The sequence below is a fragment of the Sebastes umbrosus genome, chromosome 18, assembly GCF_015220745.1.
Source record: "Sebastes umbrosus isolate fSebUmb1 chromosome 18, fSebUmb1.pri, whole genome shotgun sequence".
Taxonomy (NCBI): Eukaryota; Metazoa; Chordata; class Actinopteri; order Perciformes; family Sebastidae; genus Sebastes; species Sebastes umbrosus.
The window spans coordinates 11542834-11569370 of record NC_051286.1 but is presented as its reverse complement, the minus strand read 5'-3'; the positions used below and the strand labels follow the sequence as shown (position 1 = coordinate 11569370).

The 26537-nt window shown below is 38.0% G+C and overlaps 4 protein-coding genes across 6 annotated transcripts; 1 reads left to right on the top strand and 3 right to left on the bottom strand.

Moving 5' to 3' along the window:
- Positions 1-298: 298 nt before the first annotated feature.
- Positions 299-8317, bottom strand: si:ch211-51e12.7 (uncharacterized protein LOC336335 homolog). Of its 3 annotated transcripts, XM_037750058.1 has the most exons (7): positions 8114-8315; positions 6204-6331; positions 5787-5875; positions 5385-5597; positions 5041-5190; positions 4277-4402; positions 2569-3686 (listed from the first exon to the last, which is right to left on the bottom strand). In XM_037750058.1, exons 3-7 carry the CDS (start codon positions 5873-5875, stop codon positions 3596-3598), a joined length of 669 nt encoding a protein of 222 aa, XP_037605986.1. In that variant the 5' UTR covers positions 6204-6331; positions 8114-8315; the 3' UTR covers positions 2569-3595. The 3 variants fall into 3 exon arrangements, with proteins under 3 accessions (XP_037605988.1, XP_037605986.1, XP_037605985.1); XM_037750060.1 differs by lacking the exons at positions 2569-3686; positions 6204-6331 and adding an exon at positions 299-960 and having other exon boundaries at positions 8114-8317; XM_037750057.1 differs by lacking the exon at positions 6204-6331.
- Positions 8318-10108: 1791 nt separating this feature from the next.
- Positions 10109-11321, bottom strand: msgn1 (mesogenin 1). Its single transcript, XM_037750064.1, has one exon. The coding sequence runs from the start codon at positions 10961-10963 to the stop codon at positions 10520-10522; it is 444 nt and encodes a 147-aa protein (XP_037605992.1). The 5' UTR covers positions 10964-11321; the 3' UTR covers positions 10109-10519.
- A 1174-nt stretch (positions 11322-12495) lies between these two features.
- Positions 12496-21509, bottom strand: LOC119476607 (flap endonuclease GEN homolog 1). Its single transcript, XM_037750009.1, has 13 exons — positions 21314-21509; positions 19460-19658; positions 19202-19378; positions 18508-18618; positions 18350-18423; positions 18128-18213; positions 17737-17887; positions 16828-16864; positions 16645-16725; positions 16435-16565; positions 16278-16339; positions 15536-15685; positions 12496-15035 (listed from the first exon to the last, which is right to left on the bottom strand). Exons 1-13 carry the CDS (start codon positions 21472-21474, stop codon positions 13729-13731), a joined length of 2727 nt encoding a protein of 908 aa, XP_037605937.1. The 5' UTR covers positions 21475-21509; the 3' UTR covers positions 12496-13728.
- A 545-nt stretch (positions 21510-22054) lies between these two features.
- On the top strand, positions 22055-26022 carry ppil6 (peptidylprolyl isomerase (cyclophilin)-like 6). Its single transcript, XM_037750049.1, has 8 exons — positions 22055-22227; positions 22325-22420; positions 23729-23917; positions 24552-24614; positions 24806-24953; positions 25345-25404; positions 25517-25652; positions 25742-26022. Exons 1-8 carry the CDS (start codon positions 22150-22152, stop codon positions 25851-25853), a joined length of 882 nt encoding a protein of 293 aa, XP_037605977.1. The 5' UTR covers positions 22055-22149; the 3' UTR covers positions 25854-26022.
- The last annotated feature ends 515 nt before the right edge of the window (positions 26023-26537 follow it).

Here is a 26537-nt window from a genome sequence, read left to right as displayed (position 1 = left end):
TTGAAGGCTACTACTTCGTGTCATTTTAAGGAGTTTTCCCTCCTCTATTTAAAGACCCCCCTCTCTTCCTGTATTAAAATGAGCGTTCATACAGAGATGACACTCCTGTCTGATTATAGATGTTGGTTGGATCAAACCATTGGCCTCATATAAATTATATTTAAAAGTAGAGCTGCAACAATTAATCGATGAATTGTCAACAATTAAAATTAATCGCCAACTTTTTTTATAATCGATTAATCGGTTTAAGTAATTTTTTAAGAGAAAAAAGTCAAAATTATCTTTATTTTCTGGTAAAAAGTACAATATTTCCCTCTGAGATGTAGCAAAGTACAAAGTAGCATGAATAGAAAATACTCAAGTAAAGTACCTCAAATTTGTACTTGAGTAAATGTACTTAGTTGCATTCCACCACTGGAGCCAGTATGAACAATACCAGAACTGAAGCAGCTTAATGGCATTCAGCCTTCATTCATTTTATTATTTCCATGAGTGCTTTTCTACTGACATGTCAAAATGTCTTCATGCCAGTTATTATTAATTAGTGCAATAATACTGATTTATAGACCTGTGTTTTCCTGCATATTCTAGCATACTCCTTGCATTACCACAAGGTGTACTTATGGTCTGTTCTTGTTAAGATTTCACAGTACAGATGTACTCTAACAAAACAGAGAAATGCATTTTTTTGTAGCCATTAATAAAAGATTATGTACCATAACCTATTAACCAATAGTCCTGCGAGTTTCACCGAGTTCGATTCAACTTCCATCCTGAAAGAGAGAATCTCCAGGCGTCAGAGAGGGAGGGGTTTAGGGATTAAGACACAAGAGGAAACTCACCTTTTCACGTGAAGTGCCAGACATCAGGCGTCACGCCGCTGGTGAAGGAGGAGGGGAGAGATGTGAGAGAGGGCCTGGGTTCCTGGGGCCCGGGAGGTAAACTGTACTGTGTGCCCCCCTTCAGGAGACAACAACAGTCAGTCTGTTACAATCAACCAAAGGGAGAAACAAGAAGGGACTGCAGAGGCTGAAGAGGCAGCAAAAAAAGTACTGAAAGTGCTGAAGAGATGGAAAAAGACAGACAGAGGAGGAGGAGAGTGCAACACCTGTCGTGGCTAATTTATGAAACAGACTAGCTGTGATGAATACCTCTTGAGGTGCTCAGAGAATAAAATGCTCTTTCATCCAGAAATAATGCCAAATCCTTGTTTGTGCCAGCAGTAAATGCAACATACGGTATAAATAATAAATGCCTCTTCATACTGCATTACAGCAGGTTTTTGTTACATCTTTTTTGAAGTCAGTCAAGCTTAAATTAGCCCCACATTATGGAGAAAGAGCTGCATGCATTCACAAAGCTGAAGAGCTCAAATGTTTTTTAACTGGTGTCCACTTTATTCAATGCTGTCTGTAAATCATTCACTTGATAATCTGTTACTACTCTTTGCTATAAAAGAGTGTGCTTCTGTGCTTCATATGCACATACATGCATGTTCACTTTTAGTTTTATTAAATTTAAAAAAATGTACAGGAGCATAGGAGAAATTATATATTATAAGAATATTAAATTGTAATAATTATAAAAATAGAAAAACACATACATAATAGTGAGATTCTCCAAATCTCTTTGTCGCCTTTGAAGTCAAATTGAAATTACTGACAATTTTCTATTATAGCAGCACGAAAATTAGGGCAGTGTACTGGCAAGAATCTGATACGATACATATCATGATACAGGGGTTACGATATATTGCGATTTTGTAATTTAATTTAAGGAAAACTGTCATAATATAAAGATTACACCACCATATGCATAAAATCTGAGTTTAAAAAGTTTACTTTTTTTATGAAATCAAAAACAGTGGGATCTGCATTTGCATTTATCACAGTCCCTGTAACATCCAACATCATAGCACTACTGTGAGAGGGCACATACACTGAAAAGACACATTTCTTTGCAAATAAAATAAAGTATTGACTGAGTTAATCTTTGCATGTAAACTATTAAATATAAGTGTTTTTGAGAATCAATACAGTATCACAAAACATTATTGCGATATTACATTTTTTCCTAACGAAAATATGACGATCCTTGGTCATAGCAGAGTGTTTATCCTTTGCAGATGATGTCCTCCTTTTAGACATGCTACCACTGAATGTGAACTGTGACTTGACATTCAGTCAAAAGCAATTTCAAGTGGAGCGGTTCTGAGTCCTCCAGTCAAATTTACATGGTAACATAAATGGTAATGTACTAGAGTGAGTGATCTTCATCGTTCAAGTTACTAAAAGTGCAATTCATAGATGCCTTTTCTTAGCCATCATGAAGCTGAATATTACGTTGATGACGGGCTCTTGTCCTCCACTCATCCAAAACATATATAATTATGTGCATTTTTGCAGTGGTCTTGACATGAATCAAATTTCAGAAGCACTGTGCCACTGTGTACAGTACTAATTTTGACACTGCAATTCATTCTCTTCCATATATTACAGATATGTTGTAAATTATAATGACAACTCTCAGACTTGTTTGTGAATAAACAAAAAAAAAGGAGAAGTTGAGTTTATTTTTTTAGTTTTATTTTTTTTTTTCTCCACGACTATGTCATATGTCTTGAGGGTTTTCATCAAACACATTCACAGGTTCACCAAAGTTATGTTAATTACAGTGAATAGAGTATTTATAACACTTCAAAAAACTAGACACAGTAAAGAGTAACTTGTTGTCTGTAACTGAAGCAAATACTAGTGGAATTTGCTTTATAAAAAATCTACTAGATATATATTTCAATTATATACTATTCATTTATAATGCCTTTTCCCACTTTGTCATTACATTGCTGAAGACAAACATGAATGTTCCAAACAGCAATACTGGTAACTTAAAATAACTGCACATTAACGATAAAAAATATAAAATTAAATACTCATGAATACTTGACAAGTGGAATATTGTCTTTGAAAAATGTGTAAGTGTGAAACAATATTTACTGCACTGCTTGGTGAGGTTATAATACATAACTATTTCCATGTAACAGAAGGAAAGGTTAGAGAGGTCCATGGTGTACTAAGCTAGTTAACAGTGGTGCTCGAGGGCTGTTTCATTTATTTTTTATTCCCCCACCTTCAGATATACAGTGTCACCCATTTGTTATTCTTTATTACGGATCAGGAAAACGTCTTAAGGCTCACAGGGTGACTGTAACAAGAACCACCACAGAACATTTAATGAACTTTGACATGACTTTTCCTCCCTTTGAGCACAGCAGCTTCAAAGTGGTTTCTATAGAACAGCCTTTTCTCAACAATGTCAAATAGTTCCTACGGTACCAACAGTATATCTTTAACAAAGATAACAGAATGCCTTTACATTGTTAAAGTTGCGAGGCATTTTTACGTTTAGTCATTTTCACATTATTTCTTTGCCAAGAGACAATATCAATAAGCAGACATTTGGCCACAGAGTATGTTATGAAGATACTCAGAGACTTTGTGGAACACATAATTGAGGGGCATTTCATTTACTGCAGCACTTTAGGCCCCTTCTACATTAACAAGTGTTTGGTTATTGTTTTTTAGACCAGGCTGTGTTAAAAGCGTCGGCCACCAGGGGGCCCTGGCCACCTCTGGCCTCTGCCAGGTGGGTGGTGAGGCGGAGGAGAGACCGGTCCATTGTGGTAGCTGTGTAAAAGGATAAAATCACACATTGGATTCTTGGCTTCGGCCAATAGGGGGCACACTCTGATAAGAGCAGCCATCTGAACTATTCCAGTACGGGATGTCATCCCATTTCAGTAACTGTGTACCTATGAAAGGCAAATACAGTGTAATGTCTTTTCCAATTTCATTATTCCATGCACTATTTAAGAGTCTGCCTTCAAACAGTTGAGCAGGGAGTATGATTTTTATTTACAAACTACGTTAACATTCTTTGACTCACCATTTGTTGTGGTAAGACAAACTATTTGGGCAAAAAGCTATATTATTTATTCTATTTGAAAGACAAACTGAGAAAGAAATGTGATAATTTGAAGTGAAAGAAATTAAGCTATAGGGAGGCATAAGAGAAAAGGGACAGAAAGGACTGTGCATTGTGTCACAACCCTATTTGGATTACAGAATTAAAGGAATATAACTGGTGTAAGCGCGTCTCAAATGCTCATCAGATGTACTTTATATCTATCCAAAAATCTTAAAAGCGTGCAAGGAAAGTGCCGAGATTGGTGACTTGCAAAGCTTAAGCGTGATATCAAGGTTCAAACAGCTCTTACCCTCTTGGGCCACGGGAGTGGAAGTGGCGTGGAGGTCCAGGGGGCAGCATGCCACGGCCTCGAGGGTGTGGTGGACGCCCTCTGAAACCAGGATGACCTGAAGGAGGCGGTGGACGGGGTCCGTGCCTACAGACAGAGAGAAGTGGCACATCGATACAATACACTTTTATTATGAATACATACAGTATACAGTCAGAGGAAAACTTTTGTAGTGATACACATGAGTCAGTTGAGTGACTACACCCATCTACCCATTGTGATTCAAAAGTGACAAGAAAAATTGCTCAATAAAAAAGGTATGGCTCAAATGTATGGTTGGAATAAATCTTTATTGTCATTCTGCAAAGATCCATAGATATAAAACAGTTTACTTGTAGTTAGTAGTAGTTAGTAACTGTTTTATATCTATGCTAAGGAACAATGAAAATCTGTTTAGCAGTTCTTTAGCTGTGTGCAACATAAAAGTACAAGTAAATAAGTAAAAACAATAACTGTGGAAGCAGAATATATCAAAACAAGCAATGAAAATAAGATAAAGTGACGAGTGTAATGTTGTTTACGTAGCAGCATATATGGTAGTATAGCTGCAGTATGTGCAATATGATGATATAGTGTTACTTAGTCTACAGTAGCGTACAGTAAAACAATGTACTTTTTAAGACAAACGAAATCTTTTAAAATCAAGAAGATCATTCTTAAATCTTAGACCAACAACCCTGGATCCAGTCCATTTGGCTACCGTGGCTGTCTGTGCATGTGATTACCTGTGCATGGGTGGGTAGGGTCCTCTGAGGTGCATGGGAGGTGGTGGAGGAGGAGGAGGGCCCATGCCCATTGGTCCACGCATGCCCATTGGTCCCCCCCTACCTCGATGACCTCTTGGGTCTGGGTAAGGTCTCATCCTCCTCATTCCTCTGCAAGGGAAGAGCAGGAAGTGCAATTTACCCTTAAAAGTTAAGCATTTTAATCTTAAATACAGCACATATCAAAGGTAGTAGTTTTTTTTTTTACTTAAATGATTCATAACCACACTATTTGTTTGCATTCTAAACAATTCATTTATGCAAAATTTTGTATTTAACACCATGTATAATTCAATTGTCCGTACCTCATGGGTGCAAATCCGTTCATGGCTCCATCTCTCGCTCGACCCCTCCCGTATCCAGGTGGATCAAACCCTTTCATCATGCCCCGCCCACCACGCATGCTGCCTCGACTCATCCGACCCCCTCGATTCATCTGACCCCCTCGACCCATCTGACCCCCTCGACCCCATCGACCACCAGGACCACCAGGACCACGGCTTTTAAACCCACGACCACTGAGGAGATAAAAAAAATATGAGAAAAACTGCCACTAGTCCAAGTTCAGTCATATAAATACAACTCTGCACACTGGCCAAACCCAAATACAGTGAGGTACACTCCTTCCCTTCCCTCCCCATGCAGTTTTAAAAACCATAATATATTCATAAATACAGTATTAGGCTGTAAGGAACCATAAGACTGACCTAAATTTGTTGTCCATTAAGGGTTTCTGAGATTGATCCTTGGAAATTTTTGAAGTTTCTGTCACCCTTTCTTCTGTGTCTGCATCCATCTGAAATGATGCAGGTCAATATTAATATACAGTACACTGTCACTCTTCTAATTAGCATTTGCTTTGACATGAAAAAGATTTCTACATGTAAAAATGCACTTTGCTTCCATATGCAAAATGAATTATTCAAACATGGAAAATTAGAGCATTTTACCATTTAAAAAATAAAGCAATGCAGAAATAAGTTGTAAGTTCCCTGCAGCTACAAGGTAATCACGTATGATGTAAAGAAATGGGAGCCTCATTCCAAAAGATTTATCTGATATGAAGAAAAACATCATTCATGAGTTGATCCTCCAATGTAAAACCTGAGTCTTGGAAACTTAACTTGATATGTTTTACACTGGCGTTATCATGATACTCAGCAGATGTTGGAAACAAGAAACCTCAGTGTTGCATTCTCTGCATTGCTGCATGGCTGCATGGCTGGGTGTGACAGACTGTGCATGCCTTACACTGAAGCAGGTGACAAGTTTACAAGTTAAGCACGTACAAGACAACTGCAAGTCAAGGCTGATAGCGGGGAAAATTATTAATAGTCCCAAAGCCCGGGTCACTACTGTAAAACGCAGCATCTCTGAAGCTGAGTGTAGTGTGGAGAGTTGACTTTTGTGATATAGGGCGAAGGTAAGGGAAGGGGGTGCGTGCAAAACATGAAACCACCACTTAACAGGTCCGAGGGAATTTGCATTTTTGGAATGAGTTTCAAAATTTGCCCCGAAGGAGCCACCGCCCCAGAACCTGAACAAGCCGCCTATAACTTGTTTTTCTTCCAGTGTGTGTCTGATACTTTGTCTGAAGATCCAGCAAATCCCATGAGTTTAAGACGTCCACACATTGACCAAATACAGTAATATACCCTTTGAAAAAGAACCAAATTTTAAGATAAACTCTATATAAAAACATATTGCACAACGTTAAGTCCCTGGAGGAAACACATTATTTATAGACAATATTACAGATGATGAAAATGCAACATGGTATAATGAGGTTAAGCTCTTCCTGCAGGACAATTATTTCTTCATTATGCTCTTTTCAGAAAACAAAAACAATCTTTTTTAGATTTGGGATCATTTATTATCCTTCAAAGGCAGATTTCAGCACCTTTATAGACTGTTTTAATATACTACTGATGTATTTATATCTACGTTTTGTACGTTAATTTGTCCCAAACTTTCTCTGAACTGTATGTACACTCAGTTGCCAGTATATAAAAAGGTACACCTATTTAAAATATATGCAATTAATCTTCATGAAGGTTACATTTCAGGTCATTTTGGAGGCGGTAGGTTGTGGTGTTGTTGAACTATATTGTGCTGTACACTGGATTTTTATTTTTATTTATTTAACCTTTCGAGGGAGACCTGGCCAAGATGGCACACCATTACAAAGTTACAACAATTATACAGTGGAGCATGTTAAAACAGACAAGGGACAACAGATACATAATACAAAATCAAGTTTAGTAATAGCAATTGCATTCTTCAGTTACACAGTTTTTTATCAGAGCTTTGAACTCTCCCATGGAGACCAAGTTGGATGGTGTTCTAATATTTTGTGTATCCCATTTATATCAATGAGGGTCTCACTTTATATCCATCTGTCTTTTACTATATCTATATATCTATATGGATGTCTTTATATCTATTTACACAGATATCTAGATAGACACTTGTGGAGCAGTGCTTGGAATGCTCTAAATATATGCCAATGACAATAAACACTTTACAGACAGTAACCAAGCCATGGATGACTGTCAGTCACACACACAGAGAGACACATTATCACAGTGTTAAATAAGCCTGCAGAGCCACAGGCACGTCAGGCGTCATGGAAACATGTTTATCCTGATCCCTCCAGAGAGGCTGGTGGAGCTGAGTGTGTGAGCTCTTAAATATGAAGCTATGACCATCAGAGAGAGGGGATCCTGTGCAACAAATACACGTCCAGTCTCTAATAATAATAATAATACTCCTTAATACTGTTCAGCATGCAGGAGCTCATGTTGAGCATGGCTGGCTGATGCAAAGGGCTAGAAATGTGTAATTCAATAAACATCATTAACAGTATATTGTTGTCAAAACAGTTGCTTTGTTATAAACAATGCTCAAGTAGCCACTTTCCTAATTGAAAATACTAAATGTATATGCTTAATAACAGGCGTATTTAGCTAAATGTTATGTATATAAAAGGGGCGTTCCTGTGTTTTTCTAACAGTCAAATATACTTGAGACTTACTTCAGTTGGTGATGCAGGAGAGGTAGATTCAAACAAGTACACTACAATTTTTTCCTACTAAGCTAATAAAAATAAAAAATATTTATTAGAAAAATATAAAAAAAATTGTACAAAATTTCCTGCAGCTTCTTGTGGCTCCTTTGCTGTTAGAAATGGCGGCACAGTCAGACTACTAGACTACATCATCACCAGGCTGGGATGTCTGTGTGAGGAATGCATTAGTGATGTGTCGGTCACGAACGAGCCGGTTCAAAAAGCCGGTTCATTGAGCCGGCTCTTTTAAGTGAACGATAAGAGCCGGTTCCCGTCCGAGAGCCGTTTTTTTTTTCTTTCTTTACTTAATTCAAGGCAGAATGATGGGATGATTTTCTCCGCGCCGTGGGCACTCCATGCACTGATGGTACGTGTCCACAGCCTCCGTGCTTTCCACGCTCCCCATTCATTGTCTATGTAAGCAGCCGCGCAATGCATTCTGGTAGTGTGGCGTCGCGATTCGAGAGACGGAGCGTCACGACGCCCGCTCCTCAACTGCATAAAGTTGAGGGCTAGTCTACTTTATGCAAATCACGGGGAAAGCGTCCGAGAGCCGTTTTTTTTCTTTTTTCTTTACTTAATTCAAGGCAGAATGATAGGAAGATCTTCTCCGCGCCACGTGCACTCCATGCACCGACTGAGAGTGAATGTTGTGTTAATGATGTCCGTGCGACCAATCAGGTGATGACAGACAAGGATCATACCATCAAGCAGGGAGGGGCGGGGGTGAGCGGCGCTCTGACGGTCTACAGGTACAGAGCAGGAGGGAGAGGAGGGGAGGAGGAGAGAGAGAGAGAGAGGAGTGCGGTGCGCGAATAGCAGACAAGATGAGTGACAGTCGGAAACGAAGCAGCATGTCAAATTATGGTATTCTGGAAATTATAAGGTTTAGTATAATTATATTGAATAATTTAAGTAATATATGTGCACACATACTAATCATAGGTCAAAACAGCTAAATCTAAATTTGGCTGAATTATAAAAGGCAGAAGTGGTAAAACGAAGAGCCGTTTTGGAGCAGAAAGAGCCCGCTCTTCTTGGTGATCTGAGCCAAATGATCTGGCTCACTAAAAAGAGACGGAATTCCCATCACTAGAATGCATCATGTGGAAGGTCACGCCCACCGGGGAGGAATTCTGGTGTCTGATTGGCTACTTGTTGCTTTCAGTCAGCCTGTGTTGGATTCTGATTGGAGGATTCGGATGACGTGCGTTCTAATTTATACAGCTCATCCTGAAGAAGGTTCATTCAATTAACTGGGCCACAAGTTCAACACATACCACTAATTTACCCTATATATTTAACTAATTAGGAGACATGTTTGTGTCTATATAACCTGGATATGACATGCGGTATATTAAATGGATTTGTTTAACAGTGTCTTTCTTTTATAGGAAAGCGTTTTTGAGTGATTAATATGATGCTGGCTTTTACCATCCCTCTCTGACCATTGTATTCTGCTTTCTAAATTGTATTTTACCCTCAGATGTTTCTTGTTTTTATGATCCCTCTGTTGATTGTATTTTATTCTTTGCTGATTTTTTTTTTCTGTTTTGTTGATTTTTTTTCTTTTCTGAAAAGCACTTTGTAACCTTGTTTAGAAAAGTGCTATATTAATAAAGTTTATTATTATTATTATTATTATGTAAACATGTATAAATGCAACATCTATAGGTTTTTAAGTTAATTTATTTGTCATACTTGCATGTTCATTTCTATTTTATTCATTTTATGTTGGATTTGTTCTTTTTATGTTTGGCACTTATGCTTTCTCTATACTTTGTATAATGTCAATTTGAAATCAAAACTATTTAAAAAAAAACAAAACAGTGTAAACATGTTAAACAAGCCTGATATATTTTACAGTTGGGAAAAATATACGAAGAATTGGATGGACAATATAACTAGTCTTTTACAAAAGACAATTATTTAATAGCTTTCAGACACAACAAAACTTTTAATAGGCTATCATGCAGCTACTGAAACTCTAAAACACATCAGAAACCAAATACAACAAGTACTATGAATGTTTCTCTAAGTTCTCTGTTAACACAAACACATGGAATAGGCTATAGAGAGATTCTTCATCAGTAATGCATATACCCATTAAGATAGCCTTCCACAAGCAAAGCATATAAATATCAACAAACAGCAAACTGTATTTCAAAACACTGAATCCATAACTCCATCAAAGGCAGCCTCATATACAAAATAATTGCCAAGTGCCCAGTAAACAATATTTACATCAAGAGAAGGGCAAACAAAAGAAATATTAAATGAAGTTATGTTAAAGATGTTGTATTACTCATCAAATATATACAACTAACTCTATTAAATGTCCAAGGTCCAAGGTCAAAGCTCCATGTGCGTCCGTTATGCGCAGCTCAGGAGGTCTGAAAGCTTGTTGATGTACTCAATAGTGTATTTGAGTGTTTGTATCTTGGTCATGGGTTGTCCACTCTGGCTGTAGTCTGGAGGCAGGTAGTCCCGGAGCTGGTGCAGAGCCTCTGCCAGGCTCCTCATCCGCATCTTCTCCCTCTCGCTGGCCTTCACGCGTCTCTTGGTGGACATCTTGGGCTTGCTCATCCTCTGCGCTGATGTTGTTGTTGGAGTCGCCCTGCGTCCAGAGAAGCCCAAAGAGAAGTCCTTCATGTCCTGATGCCCACTAGAGAAGCACATCTCTGGTGAGGAGCACATGGAGTCCATGGAGGAGGACTCCGGAGAGGTGGAGAGAAGAGAGTCTGGATCTTCTCCAAAAGTGATCCTGTGGCTCCTCCACTCAGATAGGATTTTAGCTTTGAAAACCTCCAGGTCCATGTTTAGAAATAGTCTCCCAGAAGTCCAAGCAGCGAGGATGACATCAGGTTGGGTGAATGACAGATTCTGTGATTTTTTTTCCCCTCAAAGTGTTTTTATACCGATCTCTGGAGGTTTATGGGTTCACAGCTCTCAAAGTTCAAAGAAAAAACTCCCAAGTGCCAAAATGCGACCTTATCACTGGGGTGTGAATAAGGCTTAAATAGACGGATAATGTGATGGAAAGACAAATAATTAGATTCCCTTTTGTGGGGGAAATGACTCTTTAAAGTCTGCGTGACGACAATTCTCAGTTTGATGTGATGTGTCTAATGAAGAAGGAATGAGAGGATGCTGTTTCACCTGAGAGCTTCACACCTCTCTGGCAAGTCAGGCCTAAGTGTGTCCTCAGTCTGGAAGCTATATATAGTATAGTAAAGAAAATAATACATAAGGCAATACTATTTCAAACTTATGGAGAGTATATAGTCTTACAGTGACAAAATGTTTAAAATATATCAGTTGTGAATAGGGAGATAGAATAGGATGATGACTGAATTGTACACTGATTTTTTAATTGATTATATGTATATGTGTTTTTGTATGTGTATATACTGCGTGTGCGTATATGTGTATGTATGTATGTGTGTATGTATGTATATGTATACGGTATATATATATATATATATATATATATACATATACATATACACACATATATATATATACACATATATATTTATAAATATAAATATATATACACATATATATATATACACACATATATATATATATATATACACATATATACTGTATATACACATATATATATGTATACATATATACATATACATATATGTATATATGTATATATATATCTTTTTTTTAATTTATTCTTTTTAATTGTATTTTTTTTTTTTACTTGTGTATATTCTTTTATTTATTTATCGTTTTTTTGTATATAATGTGTTTTTCCTGTATCTATACTGGCTTATTTTATATTAATATTAGGTTTGTTAGGTTTCTTTGTACCGAGAATGTTATTATAGGGGACGTTGATGAATGTTTGTTGTTTCAAAATGAACAAAAAAAACAATAAATCTAGTATTGGAAAAAAAAAGAAAAATATATCAGAGCACTGATATACACTGATTCTTTAATTGATTATATGTATATGTGTTTTTGTATGTTTATATAATAGGTGTGCGTATATGTGTATGTATGTATGTGTGTATGTATGTATATGTATACAGTATATATATGTATATATAGATTTGATTTTATTCTTTTTAATTGTATTTTTTTTACTTGTGTATATTATTTTTATTTATTTATCTTTTTTTTTTTATATAATATGTCTTTCCTGTATCTATACTGGCTTATTTTATATTAATATTAGGTTTGTTAAGTTTCTTTGTACCGAGAATGTTATTATAGGGGACGTTGGTGAATGTTTTGTTCTGTATACAATAAATCTAGTAATGGAAAAAAAAGAGAAATATATCAGAGCACTAAAGGTTCAGAATGAGCAACACTTATTGTCCTGGAAAGGGTGTAATTAAAAGCCCAATGTATTACTGTTCTTTGTGCAGAATCTGAAAATCCTGTTTTACCTTTACATGCACACATATTTTGCTACTTGTTTCCAATGCAGTATTTTTTTTTCCTGTTTCCATCAAGTGTAAATATCCTTCACAAGAACTCAACAAACTTAAGGAGACAAGTTGATTTGCTCTGGAAAACAAGCTGAATTATCCTGACAAACTGTTCCAGCACTTGCTCTATAGGAAAACTCAGATTTAAGAGCCAGCACTAGGACTAGGAGTTGTTATTTGGGCAGAGGATGCAGCTGTCACCAAGCTCCTGCCAGACCTTTCATGTCTGAAAAGGTGTGTAAGGCCTCACTCATGATCAAGGGGACCAACACCGGCTGGTTGTAAAACCAACGGCTCAGCAGCGTCCTCTGTGTCTCCCTCAGCTTCTCTCTCTAGTTATATGTGGAGTGACATGTAGCTTGTCAAACAGCAGTGGGAGGAAATAAGCACATGTGGTGCTGTTAAATGGCATTACATAGTGGAAACTGTGTTAATCCACAACTGATTTACATAAACTGTTCCTTTCAGGATCAGAAGAAAACGTTATAGCAAGGCAAACTTTGGTGCAATACAACATTAAACATAAAAAATATATTTATTTTGAACAATTTCACATTGTGTTCATGTGAAACACAATCAGTCAAGCTATTCAGTCTCACAACATGTATCGAATAACATTTTATAAAATCTAATGGCACAGCTTTAATAAAATAAAAGTAATAACTTTTTTTCTGGCGCTTTCAAACTTCATCTCACTAATCAGCATGTACATTTACTTACAACTGTGTTTCAACTTTACCCCCCGTTCTGTTTTCTTGATTATTTCCTTGATAATTCATCACAATTTAAATTTCATTCAACATCAAATGTCTTGTTTTGTCTGATCAACAGTCCTAAACCCAAAGATATTCAAGGAAATGCAGCAAATTCTCACATTTGAGAAGCTGGAACCATCAAAAGTTTGACTTATTTCTTTGAAAAATTACTTAAACGTTCATTGGATTATCAAGAGTTGCTGATTAATTCTCTGTCAATTGACTACTCGACTAATTGTTGCAGCTCTTCTGTAAAAAGCTAATGAGTGGACCTTGAGATAAGATTTTTAGTCAACCTCCAAGGTTAAGAATAAACCTTCACATTCAACATAACATAGCGTACATGTTCTTGTCCATCATCCTGTAATCGTGCTGCTCACTTGAGGAATTTCAGTCTCAGTCTCTCTGCCAGTGGCAGTGGACTATCACTACAAATAACTGAATCGTCGCTATCTAACACAGCGACAGGTGATGCTGGGAACACATCACCATCCACAGTAGCTGGTGAGACATCCTGGCATTTGCTAGGTATGCTGTTTATCTCGATATCTAAACTGTAGCTCTGACATTTTGGTAATAACCGAACAGTATGAGCTGTTTTTGCTGATGGTTTGGTTGTTTTAGGTTTCAGGGGGAAGTCTGAGATCAAGCTGCCCTTGATCTTGATCATGGGCTTGATTTTAGTTTTTCTTTGAGGTCCAGACTGGCGGCTCTCTGCATCGCTTTCCTCGCTGGATGAACACATGCTCATGCACACGCTCTTCTTGGTGGTCTGCGGCGCGTTGTTGTCCTTGTTACTATGACCCGGGTCAGAGTGGCACCTCTGTGGTGGCGGGTCAGCCGATGATGAAATGGCTTTTCGGACAAATTTATATTTCTGAGGAGGCTTTTGGGAGCCAATGCATTTGTCCTTTGTTTGAGCAGCAGGTCTCATGTACTGTTTTGAACCGTGGGTTTCTACCTTATTTGTTGCACACTGCCTTTTGTCAGTTAGTGGTTCTTTTTTGTCAACAGACAATTTATGGTCACTGCTACCTTGACTGGGGATCTGTCCATTTGGTTTTGGGTTATAAGAAGAAATGTGTTTGAGAGGCGCCAACTCATAGTTTAGTTGTTTTGAGACCACGTCATTGTGTATCTCCTTCTGGTTTATAAATTTAATAGCTGTGTTCCTCATGAGCAGCCTGTCTCTCAGAGGACACTCTGTGTAGCACAGCTCTGGAGCAGATCTGGAGTCTGCTTCTTTGACGTTACTTGAGGTTTTCTGCTCTTCTGTTTCCCTGACATCGCCGTCTGTGGCTTTGGTCGGTTTGGGCTCAGTGATGTGGTTTGTAGCTGGAGAGGATGTGAAGGACAAAGCATCCCAGTCGATATCACTCAGGTGTAGAGCGTCGATAACAGCAGAGACAGACGGTGAAGCAGTGGCCTCTGATTCTGCACGAGGCAGAGGAGTAATGGGGCAATCGCCCAGACCGCTGTGGTCTTCTTTTGACTTCTGCCGCTGTTTATGGTTCACTGGAGTGTCCAAAACCACCACTTCTGGTTCATCTGTGTCTGAAACGGTATGGAGAGGCGTCTGTGGTTGAGTGTTAGAGGAACTCTGAAGGGTCATCTGAGCCAAGAGGTCCGAAATACCATCGGAGACATCAGACGGCTTCTCCTTTTTACTCTTTGGCTTTTTCTCTGTAAAGAAGATTGAGAGCGGATGTCAACAACTAAATGATTTCAGATGCATTTTGAATGAGTTACTGTGAACATATTCACTCTGGTATCTCTTGACTGTAAAGTTCTAGTTGTTCTACCCATTAGGAAGTGAAGCCCTACAGCAGCAGTTATGACCAGGGGGGAGCAAAGTACAACCTGCATAAAGTGACAGCGAAGCCTGTGAGACAGACACCTCTCGGCTGCATCAAAGCCTTTGGTGTGAACCAGTCGAGCTGCCAAACTCTACATTTTCAGGTGTCAGAGCTGCTGCAATAGACAGCCTTGAAAAACAAGTCAGAGCTCCAGGTGCCTTTGATCAGGAGCTTGTCAAGTCTGTGGGGGGGCTTCCAGTTTTGTTGTGAAAAACTTACCATCAGACATGGTTCATTTTACAAAAATCTTCACAGAAATTGTATTTAATATTGTATTTTTAAGTTCTAATATCCATTTTTTAAAGCGATTATAAACGATTGTCTTACTCTTGGTCTTGTTCTCTTCGGCCAGAGCTTTGTCTCTCAGGTAGCTCTCCACCACCTCTGGGAAGGCCACACGGAAGAGAGCCTCTTCCTCCACCGTCCTCACCTCATGTTGATCCTCTGCAGGCCGATCCTCAGGAAACACGTAATGTTCTGACAGGATGACCAGGGATATTTAACCAGGGGACTGCAGTTTACAGTAACACTCATTACACTCTAAGAGACACTATGTTTCCATTATAAAACTATACATTTATAATCAATGATTTCAAGTATTCTTAATTTAGAATATCCAGTCATTTATGGTATATATATATATATATGTATATATATATATACACATTTAAATCCATCATATAATAAATTAGTTGTATAAAAATACTTCTTTTAGATGATATAATACATAAAATGAGGAACCCCGTTCAGAATTAGTTGATTGAGACTTTCTCGGGACGGTCACGTCAGGCCGGCTTGTTAGTGAGGTGAACTTTGATATGACAGATTTCCCAGCCTGGAGAGGAAGCCAGTTTAGCACCTACTGGCTGTTGTGACTGATCTGTCACCTCTGAACCCCACCTCACAGCAAGTCACTAACAGACAACCCGGTGACGAGCACCCCGCACCCCAACCTCCGCTTAATGCAGCAGTCACGTCACTCAACCCAGAGGATGTTTTCTTAAATATCAACTTTTTATCCTCTGAAATGAGAAAAAGAAGACTACATGTTCATGAGCTTTAAACTGACCTGGTGTTCTCCAGATGATCTCGAAGCAAGCGACGGCATTCCTCACCCTTGGTTTCAATATTCTTTTGTAGGAAAAAAAAGTTGTTGTTCATTATGCATGTACTGAAATAACATTTATTACAACAACGCCACTGAAGAGACTTTTTTGTTAGACTACCTGAGGGGCTTGATTTGGGGGGACATTTCTCTTCCATATTTTCGGTTCATCAACTCTGCGTAGCTCATCAGGACTAAAACCTTTTCACTGGTGTAGTGCTTCGGCCACTCCATCTTGTCGTAGGCAAATTTCTGGAAAACACACACTTTTAACATGCAACTCACTTTAAGAGATAACGAAGTGAACAAGTTATTAACATAAACCCGTTACCTGCATCAAGAGCATATTTGGCTGTCTCCTCTTGAAATGTGACATAGGCTTGTCCTTGGAAATCAGGAACTCACGAATGATCTGCAAAATACAATTTAAGTATTAAAAACCATATACTGTAGATTATTATACCCCTTATTAAAACTATAACATGTAAACCATAGCAGATGAAAACAGCTGTACCTCTGTAAAAGGGAACTGTTGACTTGCCAGTGTTTTCCTAAAAAAATATGAAACACAAAATTAACAGATTAAACATACCTAGAGCAAACCATCCTTAAAAATCATGACAAGTTTCCATATCCCACGTTGCAATCTGTAAGTCTTATTTGGTTGTGACTAAAACCCAAAGATATCAGGTTTACTCTCATAGAAATCTAAGAAAAACAGAACATATTCACATTTGAGGAGCTTCCACCGCTTAATGTTTCACCACTTTTGCTTAAAAATGCCTTGATGAATAAGAAAATAGCTAAATTGATGCAGATTATTTTTCTGACAATCAACTAATCGTTTCAGTGCTTAAGTAGCATTATCAACTGAGAATGATCATTGATAGACCGACTATAATGCTGTTAGTCTTGATCTTCTATTTAATATGTTGCCTTTATTTTCCTGCTTGCCATTCCACTTTTTCATTTTCTGCTAGGGCTGCACAATTAATCAAAATTTGACTGAAATCACAATATGGCCTATTGCAATTTTCAAATCGCAGCATTTTTTTAAAATCGCAATATTTGTTGAGGCGAAATGCGTCGAAATACCATTTATAATTAAACATTGTGGTGCTGCAGAGATGTCCTAGCCTACACATCATATTCTACAGACTAAAGAAAACATCTTTGTTTGGTACAGATCCCTGCAAAAATCACACCATAATCATTTTTATATGTTTTTCAATGAAAATTAGGATAATTATGTAAAAAAATGATCATTCCTTCTAATATCGCAGATCATATAGCAATTGCAATATCAGTCAAAATAATGGCAATTAGATATTTTATCAAAATCGTTCAGCCCTATTTTCTGCAATTACATCAACTATTTTTGTGATTAAATTAAAGTGCTGTTTATTTACACAAAGTCACATACTTTCTGATATTTGCCTCAAAAGACGAGGCCTGGCGGGTCTGCTCATGGCGGTGCCAGTCACAGGGACACTGGTAGTCAAAGTCCTGAGGTTGACAAAAATGTTTACTGTCGCAAAGCACGCAGCCGTGGCGTTCATGTGTCTTCGCTGAGCCTGAGAAAGGGAGGAGATGAATCAGTATTAATATTTGATAAACACGAGAAGTCAGGCCAAGGAGAACACACTACTACAACTTGGGTGTAAAGTCAGAGGCATATTCATTCTAACCCGTCTCTCACATACATGTATGTTTTAACATGACAGTTTAAATGGCTTCCCCCCCCCTTCCCTTTCTTTCCACCTCTTATCAGAATCAGGAGCAGGGGTCAGAGTTCAAAGCAGGGCACCACTCACCAGGATGTCGACAAACGTTGCAGTGAGGAACCTTCTTTACAACTCCCTCAGACACACCTGAACTCTCCTCCCTCCACTGGGTGAACCTGAGGTGATCAGTGAAAGGTTACAAACACAACACTGTATACACTCTTTATGTGAGAAAAGGCAAACAGAAAGGAAAATACAGCTTCTCTGCAATCAAAAGGCAAGAAAATAATCCACAGAGAGTGTATCTTCTACCTCTGCAGAAGTGTTTGTCCTTTCAGCGTCTGGATAAGCCTCACAGCTTGCTCTTTACCAACACCTGGTATGCCCTTATGAAAGAATGACAATGTGCAGTTAACATTCGTATTGGTGATTTTCAGGATGCAAATGTCAGATTAAGATGCCCGCCGTACTTTAGGAATATAATCACAGCCAAGGAGGATGGCCAGACCAACTAGATTCTCTCTGGAGAGATGCAACTCTGTTTGTACCCTGGAGGTCCTGTAACAGTCCACCTGAGGGTCCTGGAGGGGAAAGATGAGAATCAATATTATGCAGATTTTATGTTTTTTACAACCAAGGCATCAGTAGAATAATAAACAGAGTTGATACATATAGAGAGAAGCGTAAAGGTATGAATAAAAGGTGTAGGGCTGCAGCTAATTTTCATTACTGGTTAATGTATGATTTTTGACAGTGTAATTGACTAAATAAATGTGTATCACAAGTTACCATAATGTGTTTCAAAAGTCATCAAAGTTTCCTCTTTGGTTTTAACAGCAGCTGAATTGATGTGGAAGAGAGAAAAGTGCAAATCTATTTTGCATTTGCTGTTATAATGAGAAAATATTTTGTATTTTTAATTTAATTTTTTAATAAAATTCACAGCTCTGACTTGGAGCCCAAGTGTTACTTTAGTGGTCTGGAGTCTAAATCACTTGACTGAGTTTTGATCACAGGCATAAATCCAGTATTAATCTCCAGAACAGTGTGAAATGAAGAACCCTTTCGAAAGAGCAGTGAAGCACCTTCAATCAGATTCCAGTCCATTGTTTGGGTTGAAGTTTCTCCAGATGTTGTACACTAGTGTGGATGATAACGACATACTTTACTGTTCATATTGAAGTTCCTGTAGATAGTCCGGGCTCCGTACAAGAAGGCGTCTCCATCATTAGTGATGCAGCCGTCCACCAGGCCCTGTGAGTCCAGGTAGGCACACATGGCCTCCGCCTCCCCAGCAGCTGTCACCCAAGGCACACCCAGATAGTCCAGCATGTCTGCACACTACAAAGGTAAGAAAATTAACATTAATTTATTATGACTGACTCTGATTAGACATGCAGGTGAGTGGAGGACCAAACCAACCTCTCTGAGGACAGCGTTAAAGCGCCCTCTGCTGGTGTTTGTTGTGGGTTTAGGAGCAGAAGCCTTTTTGAATCCTCCATATCTTGTTTGTGTCCTCTTGCTCATAGTTTCCGCTTTAAGTTTGGGGGCTTCTCCTTCCATCACAAAGACAAGCTTTACCCCCATAAGAGTGAGCGACGACACCCTGAAAAACAAATTTCTGGACACAAAAATGTTTAAATATCAGAATTGTATGGAGCCGCCCTAAACCCCTAGGAGAATTTTTTTAGTATCTTGTTCCCTTGAGTTACTTCATAGAGCACTTCTTCCAATCATTCCTGACTGTCCACACATTGCTGATGTACGGAGCCCCCCTAGATGATGTACTAGGGGGGACAACGAGCTACAACCTCATTTTAATCAACACATAAAACAAAATATTGGTCTCTATGTGCAGCTGGCTGAGAGACGAGAGGTCAGGGACCGTCTACAAAATGCAACGCCGAAAAGAGAAAAATATTCAATAACATCAGTATTATACAGTGTAGCACCATCAAAATTACTTCACACATCAATGGTATCTTCTTGATTATACTTATTTAACTAATAAAGACATTTTGATGGCACTACACTTTATAAAAGTGAAGTTATTGAATATTTTTCCCATTAAAAATTCACCAAAATTATGCAAAAGCATATTTTTCCAAACTAAATACAGTGTAGCACCACCAGAATTACTTCACACATCAATGATCTCCTCATGGTTGTACTACAACACTTAGTTTGGAAAAATATGCTTTTGCATAATTTTGGTGAAATTTTTTATGGAAAAAATATTCAATAACTTCAGTATTATAAAGTGTAGTGCCATCAAAATTTCTTAATTAGTTAAATAAGTATAATCAGAAAGATACCATTGATGTGTGAAGTACTTTTTGTTGGTACTACACTGCATAATACTGAATTTATTGAATATTTTTCCCATTAAAAATTCACCAAAATTATGCAAAATAATATTTTTTCCAAACTAAGTGTTTAACTTCAGTATTATGCAGTGTAGTACCATCAAAATTACTTCACACAACAATGGTATCTTCTTGATTATACTTATTAAACTAATTAAGACATTTTGATGGCACTACACTTTATAAAAGTGATGTTATTGAATATTATTCCCATTAAAAATTCACCAAAATTATGCAAAAGCATATTTTTCCAAACTAAATACAGTGTAGCACCAACAGAATTACTTCACACATCAATGATCTCCTCATGGTTGTACTACAACACTTATTTTGGAAAAATATGCTTTTGCATAATTTTGGTGAAATTTTTAATGGAAAAAATATTCAATAACTTCACTTTTATAAAGTGTAGTGCCATCAAGTTATTTAATATTTTCCCATTAAAAATTCACCTAAATTATGCAAAAGCATATTTTTCCAAACTAAGTGTTGTAGTACAACCATGAGGATCACATTGATGTGTGAAGTTATTTTGGTGGTATTACACTGCATAATACTGAAGTTATTGAATATTTTTCCCATTAAAAATTAAAAGGAATCATGCAAAATAATATTTTTTTCCAAACTAAGTGTTGTAGTACAACCATGAGGAGATCATTGATGTGTGAAGTGATTTTGGTGGTACTACACTGCATAATACTGAAGTTATTGAATATTTTGCGTTGCATTTTGTGGACGGTCCCTGACATCATGTAGGGGGGCTGTGTACATCAGCAATGTGTGGACAGTCAGGAACGATAGGAAGAAGTGCTCTATGAAGTAACTCGAGGGAACCAGATAATAAACATGTTCTCCTAGGTGGGCTAACACCATGATGAGTTAATTAAAGCACAGTAACAGGTGAGCCTACCTGAGGTGTGGCTTGGTAACTCTCCCCATCATGGCCTGGACATGCTGGGCCTCACACACCCATAAACTCAGGTCAACCGCCAGCAGCTTTCCGCTCAAACTGTACAGCGGAACCGACTCATGAACCGGCTCCACGATGGACCACAACTCGTGAACACCCATAGCTAACTAAACACTACTCTAAAACGCCCTTTTTTCAACTGATTTAACCGAATAACGAGTGAAGAAAACGTGAAAGCGAAACAACAACACAAGCACAACGACGGAGAGTTTTCAAACAGAGGCGCCGTTGGGCCACGTCCCAATTCGTTCAACATCTCTCCACTATGCAGCCTTTGTTGCTGAAATTAATTGTTACGACGTGGAAAAGAAAGTCAATTAAACGTTTGAATTGATTGTAGAACACCACACGGCTTTCTATGTCATAAATATTTAACTCATAGTTTTAATTAACATGTTAGAAAAACAAAGTGGAAAGAAAGGGAACAACTTCAAGAAGTCGGTCGACGCCTGACATGAACGTCATATTAAAGTGCCTCTAAAATGCTTGTTGCTATGGACTACGCAGCCTTTTTTTTGCTGAATTAATTGTTACGACGTGGAAAAGAAAGTAAATTTGACGTTTTGAATTAAATATAGATCACTACAAAGCTTTCTATGTCGTAAATATTGAACTTATAGTTTTAATTAACATGATTATTAGGAAAACAAGGTGGAAAGAAAGGGAACATGAACGTCATATTAAAGCGCCTCTGAATGCCTGTTGCTATGGAGACGAGGCTCTTGTTAACAGGACAAAGCTGAATTTTTACTTTTTGAGTGTTTTTATTTTCAACCATGGACTCAAAAACACAACTAGAAATTGTCGGCTTAATTAAAGACCATAATTTCTATGTTGCCAGTAGTATAGCCGAGGTAAACCGTTAATTTCTTAGAGTTTTATGTAGCATAATTGATATGTTTTCTCACCTGAGTGTTAACATCACTTGTATATTGTGACTCTGCATGACAGGGACTAAAACAGAAGTTTCCTGAAGCATTTCTGGATCCAAAAATTCAACCACTACTCGAATGTGACTGGCACACATATCTGTCTCACAAGAAAAGGGTAAGTCTCTGATTGTATTTGAAGTCTCATTTTATTGTATTCAGATATTTTACTTATAGGTGAAAGTAGCTATGCCAGTAAAAATACCCCATTAAAAGTACAGCTCTGAGCAATGCTGGGAAACACATGATGTCACCACTCTTTATGTAGGCTACTGATAAGAATTATAAAGGTGTAAGTTGTGTTGTCCCACCCTAACAAGTTAGTACAACAAAACTAAAGCACAAATGTCATATTAAATCACAACATGTCTTACTAAAAGGCAGGAAAAGGGTATTCAATATATGCTCTATATACCTACACAAATATACTATGAACTGTGCTTATCTTTGACCTGTTAAAATCTATTATTGCTTGCTACTTTTTCCTCATTCGCCCACCATATAGAGAGCCTAAGTTTTGAAACTTGTGTTTGGTGGATTATTTCTCTGTTGTTACAATGCTAATTGGCATTGTATTTTACATCGTTGGAAAGCCTGTTTATTTACCTTCACAATGATGTCCAACTTGTAAGGATCATGCGTTTGTGGGATGAGCAGCACAGCTGATTATGTGGGTAGCGCCAAAGAAACCAAAATGCTCTGCCAATGGTAAACTGTGTATTCTCCTGTTGGTATTGACTCTTGTTTTGAGTTGTTTGGTGGATTGGATGATTGAACTCTCAATCAGTAACAAGGAACAAACAAGACATATTACCAAGGTGCATTGGTGTATTGTGTGATGTGTATTTAATTGTATTTCCATATTTGTGGTGTATTGTGGTCTTATGATATAGACTGCTGTATATTTTAATTACACTGTAAATGTAAAAGCCCAGCTAGAGACAACAGTTGAAAATTAGCTAAAAACTCTGCAGCACATCAGTTTCATGCCCTGTATTGTAACTACAGTATGTTAAATTGCATCTTCCCTATCAAATAAAAATAAATAGATAAATATATTGCATTGTATAACTGCTCATAACTTCTGTATATAATCTTAATCTGCAAAGTAGGCCTAATTAAAGATTTCAAATTATCACAGTGGAGTAAAGAGTAAAATAATTGCTTCTGAAATACAGTAAAGTCTAAGTGTAAAATATCATAAAATAATACTCAAGTAAAGTGCAAGTACATCACAATTGTACAGTGCTTGAGTAATTATACTTTCCACCATTGCTATATTGTCTGAGCTGCAGCAGCTTGCTGAGGGTTGTGATGCTCAACTATACAGCTTAACACATCTACACAACACAATACTGCTGTAGCTTGACGTTACAGTTGTTCTGAAAGGCTGATCACATCTGTTGTTCAACACTTGTGATTCAAGGAGCTGCGTGGTGAAGTGTGGCAGTACTCCAGCAGTCTGATGTGCTTTCTGAACGGCCTTCTCCTCGGTAATGAGAAGGATCTTGCCGACTGGGCCGAGAATCAGTGGAGCTTCTCTCTCACTCAGCCGCAGGCTTTCTACGTGGCTCTCACTGAGGACGGCTACACCAAACACCTCCGGAACACCGGGGCAAGTCAACATCACAAACATTAAAAATAACAAATATAGGTTCAAAAATATGGATGGAAAGTTATTTTTGGTTTGTGGTGGGTGTCAGGAAGCAGGTAATTTGCAAACCATCAGGCTCCAGTCATAGCTAAAGTCATACTGTATTTATTATATTTGTTTGATCATGAAGCATTAAAATGAAAAGAATACATATCTCTGTCCTTATTCATTATGACTTAATAAACTGATTAAGAAGGCTGGCTCTGTAACTGGCTGCAAACCTCACACTTTTGAAGTTGTGATGGAGAGGAGGATACTGTAATAATCTTGCACATGTGGAATTTGCACATTGGTTTACTACCTCATTTAATTTGAATATATAAACAAAAATTGTAACTTGCACACTTTGCTAATGTATATAGTATGTTATTGTTATTCTATGTTTATATTTTCTAAGCTAGCTGTAGTAGTCTGGTATATTTATAGTGTATTCTTTATATTGTGTATACTATAGATATACTGTATATCTCTAGTGTTGATATATGTATTTACTGTTCCTGTATACATATACAAGAATTTCCCAATTTTGGTTTAATAATGTACATCTATCTATCTATCTATCTATCTATCTATCTATCTATCTATCTATCTATAGCATCAGTTTGTCTTCATGGACATTGAGATAGCAGGAGAGGCAGTGGGGAGGTTGATGTTTGAGGTGAGGCACAAATCCCTGTAGTTTCACATTGCTTGCATGTACCACCTGTGTTATCTCAACCCTCTGACTTTTGTAAGCATCCTTCGTAGTCAATATTAATAGATATTAATAAAATTGCTGATAAAAGAAACTAGATGACCATTACAGAGAAGCAGCATGTTAACAAGGCACATTGTCCTCCGTCTCCTCAGCTGTTCTCAGATGTCTGTCCAAAGACATCAGAGAACTTCCAGGCTCTGTGCACAGGAGAGCGAGGTATGTCACTGAGCGGCTTCCCACTTTGCTACAAGGGCTCTGTGTTTCATCGTGTGGTGCCCAACGGCTGGCTGCAAGGAGGAGGTATGGTCCATACTAGTCCTGTGACAATGTTGATAACATGTAGTTGGTTTTCACATATATACAATTAAAATAGAAATACATAAACACTTTTCCAACCTCAGCATCAGTGCAGTTAATTTGTTATACATGTAGGATACAGAAATGTCACTTGTAGAGAGGGAAAATACATCAATAAATTGACTTAAACTTGAACTTATGTGACTCAATTTACTGTAAGTGAAATACGAAGTGAACTTCCCGTCCATATTACTCATTACAGCCCTTCCCTTGTTTGTATAATAACAGCACGTAAAGTCGTCAGCAGAATATTGTGAAATTGAGGAAGTGACATTGTTTTTTACAGTTTCACTGTGGTCTAGTTACACAGTACTTGTATCTTTCAATTATGCAGATATTTCTCCACAGAGGAGAGGTGATGGAGGGGAGTCAATCTATGGACCGACGTTTGAAGGTTAAAAAAAAAAACATATAAGCAGTCCCAGACATCTACAGTATTACAATGAGAACCCGCTGTGCATGTGTGTATATTAGTGGAGTCTGTAAACCTACCTTTCTCCCTTTAGATGAGTGCTTTGCCGTGTCCCACACTAGACGAGGCACTCTAGGAATGGCCAATAAGGGTCCCCACAGCAATGGATCCCAGTTCTACATCACCCTGCAGCCAGCACCCTGGATGGACAGGACCTATGTTGCCTTTGGGTTTGTATCAAACCTAAATATAATGCTGCATAATCTCAGATCTCTTATACAGGTTTGCTCAAGCCTAATGTCTTTATTTTCCATTCTAGTCATGTGGTTGAAGGTGTCGACGTCCTCGAGAGATTAGAAGGAGCTCTGACTCTCAATGAAAGACCCAAGTATGATTGTAAAGTTACAGGTTGTGGAGCGTTTAAGTTTTAAGTTTAGTGTATAAATAATTTTTTCAGTGTTTTCCATGTAATCAAATGAACCAAAGATGTAACATACGACTTACATTTGCTTTTCTACAAAAAAATGTGTATGTATATGTAATTTGGCAATTTGACATACTGTGCATGACTCAGATAAAATACATTTTGTGGCTTTAAAATCTGTGTGTATCTCCTCTCAATTCAATTCAATTCAATTTGCTTTATTGGCATGACTGTCAGGTGAACAATATTGCCAAAGCGTCAATTCAATAATAAATAAAAATAAAAAATAAAAAAACTCTCCCTCTCTCTCTCTCCCTCTCTCACCCTCTCTCTCTCCCTCTCTCTTCCTCTCTCTCCCTCTCTCTATCTCTCTCTCGCTCTCTCTCCTTCTCTCTCTCTCTCTCTCGCTCTCTCTCCCTCTCTCCCTCTCTCTCTCTTTCTCCCTCTCTTTCTCTCTCTTTCTCTCTCCCTCTCTCTATCTCTCTCTCCCTCTCTCTCTCTCTCTCTCTCTCTCTCTCTTTCCCTCTCTCTCTCCCTCCCTCTCTCTCTCTCTCTCCCTCTCTCTATCTCTCTCTCTCCCTCCCTCTCTCCCTCTCCCTCTCCCTCTCTCTCTCTCTCTCTCTCCTTCTCCCCCCTCTCACTCTCTCTCTCTCATCCTCTCTCTCTCTCCCTCTCTCCCTCTCCCTCTCTC

What these genes read in the sequence shown, in the direction of transcription:
- si:ch211-51e12.7 (XM_037750058.1), bottom strand. Translation starts at nt 5,875, where the DNA reads ATGGATGCAGACACAGAAGAAAGGGTGACAGAAACTTCAAAAATTTCC. An exon ending in TTAATGGACAACAAATTTAG is followed by an intron (nt 5,598 to 5,786) that starts GTCAGTCTTATG and finishes TTATCTCCTCAG; the next exon opens with TGGTCGTGGGTTTAAAAGCC. An exon ending in CACTCCCGTGGCCCAAGAGG is followed by an intron (nt 3,687 to 4,276) that starts GTAAGAGCTGTT and finishes CCTTTTACACAG; the next exon opens with CTACCACAATGGACCGGTCT.
- msgn1 (XM_037750064.1), bottom strand. Translation starts at nt 10,963, where the DNA reads ATGGACCTGGAGGTTTTCAAAGCTAAAATCCTATCTGAGTGGAGGAGC.
- ppil6 (XM_037750049.1), top strand. Translation starts at nt 22,150, where the DNA reads ATGGACTCAAAAACACAACTAGAAATTGTCGGCTTAATTAAAGACCAT. An exon ending in ATCTGTCTCACAAGAAAAGG is followed by an intron (nt 22,421 to 23,728) that starts GTAAGTCTCTGA and finishes TTGTGATTCAAG; the next exon opens with GAGCTGCGTGGTGAAGTGTG. An exon ending in CGGCTGGCTGCAAGGAGGAG is followed by an intron (nt 24,954 to 25,344) that starts GTATGGTCCATA and finishes TCAATTATGCAG; the next exon opens with ATATTTCTCCACAGAGGAGA.
- LOC119476607 (XM_037750009.1), bottom strand. Translation starts at nt 21,474, where the DNA reads ATGGGTGTTCACGAGTTGTGGTCCATCGTGGAGCCGGTTCATGAGTCG. An exon ending in CCCCAAATCAAGCCCCTCAG is followed by an intron (nt 16,340 to 16,434) that starts GTAGTCTAACAA and finishes TTCCTACAAAAG; the next exon opens with AATATTGAAACCAAGGGTGA. An exon ending in CGAAGAGAACAAGACCAAGA is followed by an intron (nt 15,036 to 15,535) that starts GTAAGACAATCG and finishes TCTTCTTTACAG; the next exon opens with AGAAAAAGCCAAAGAGTAAA.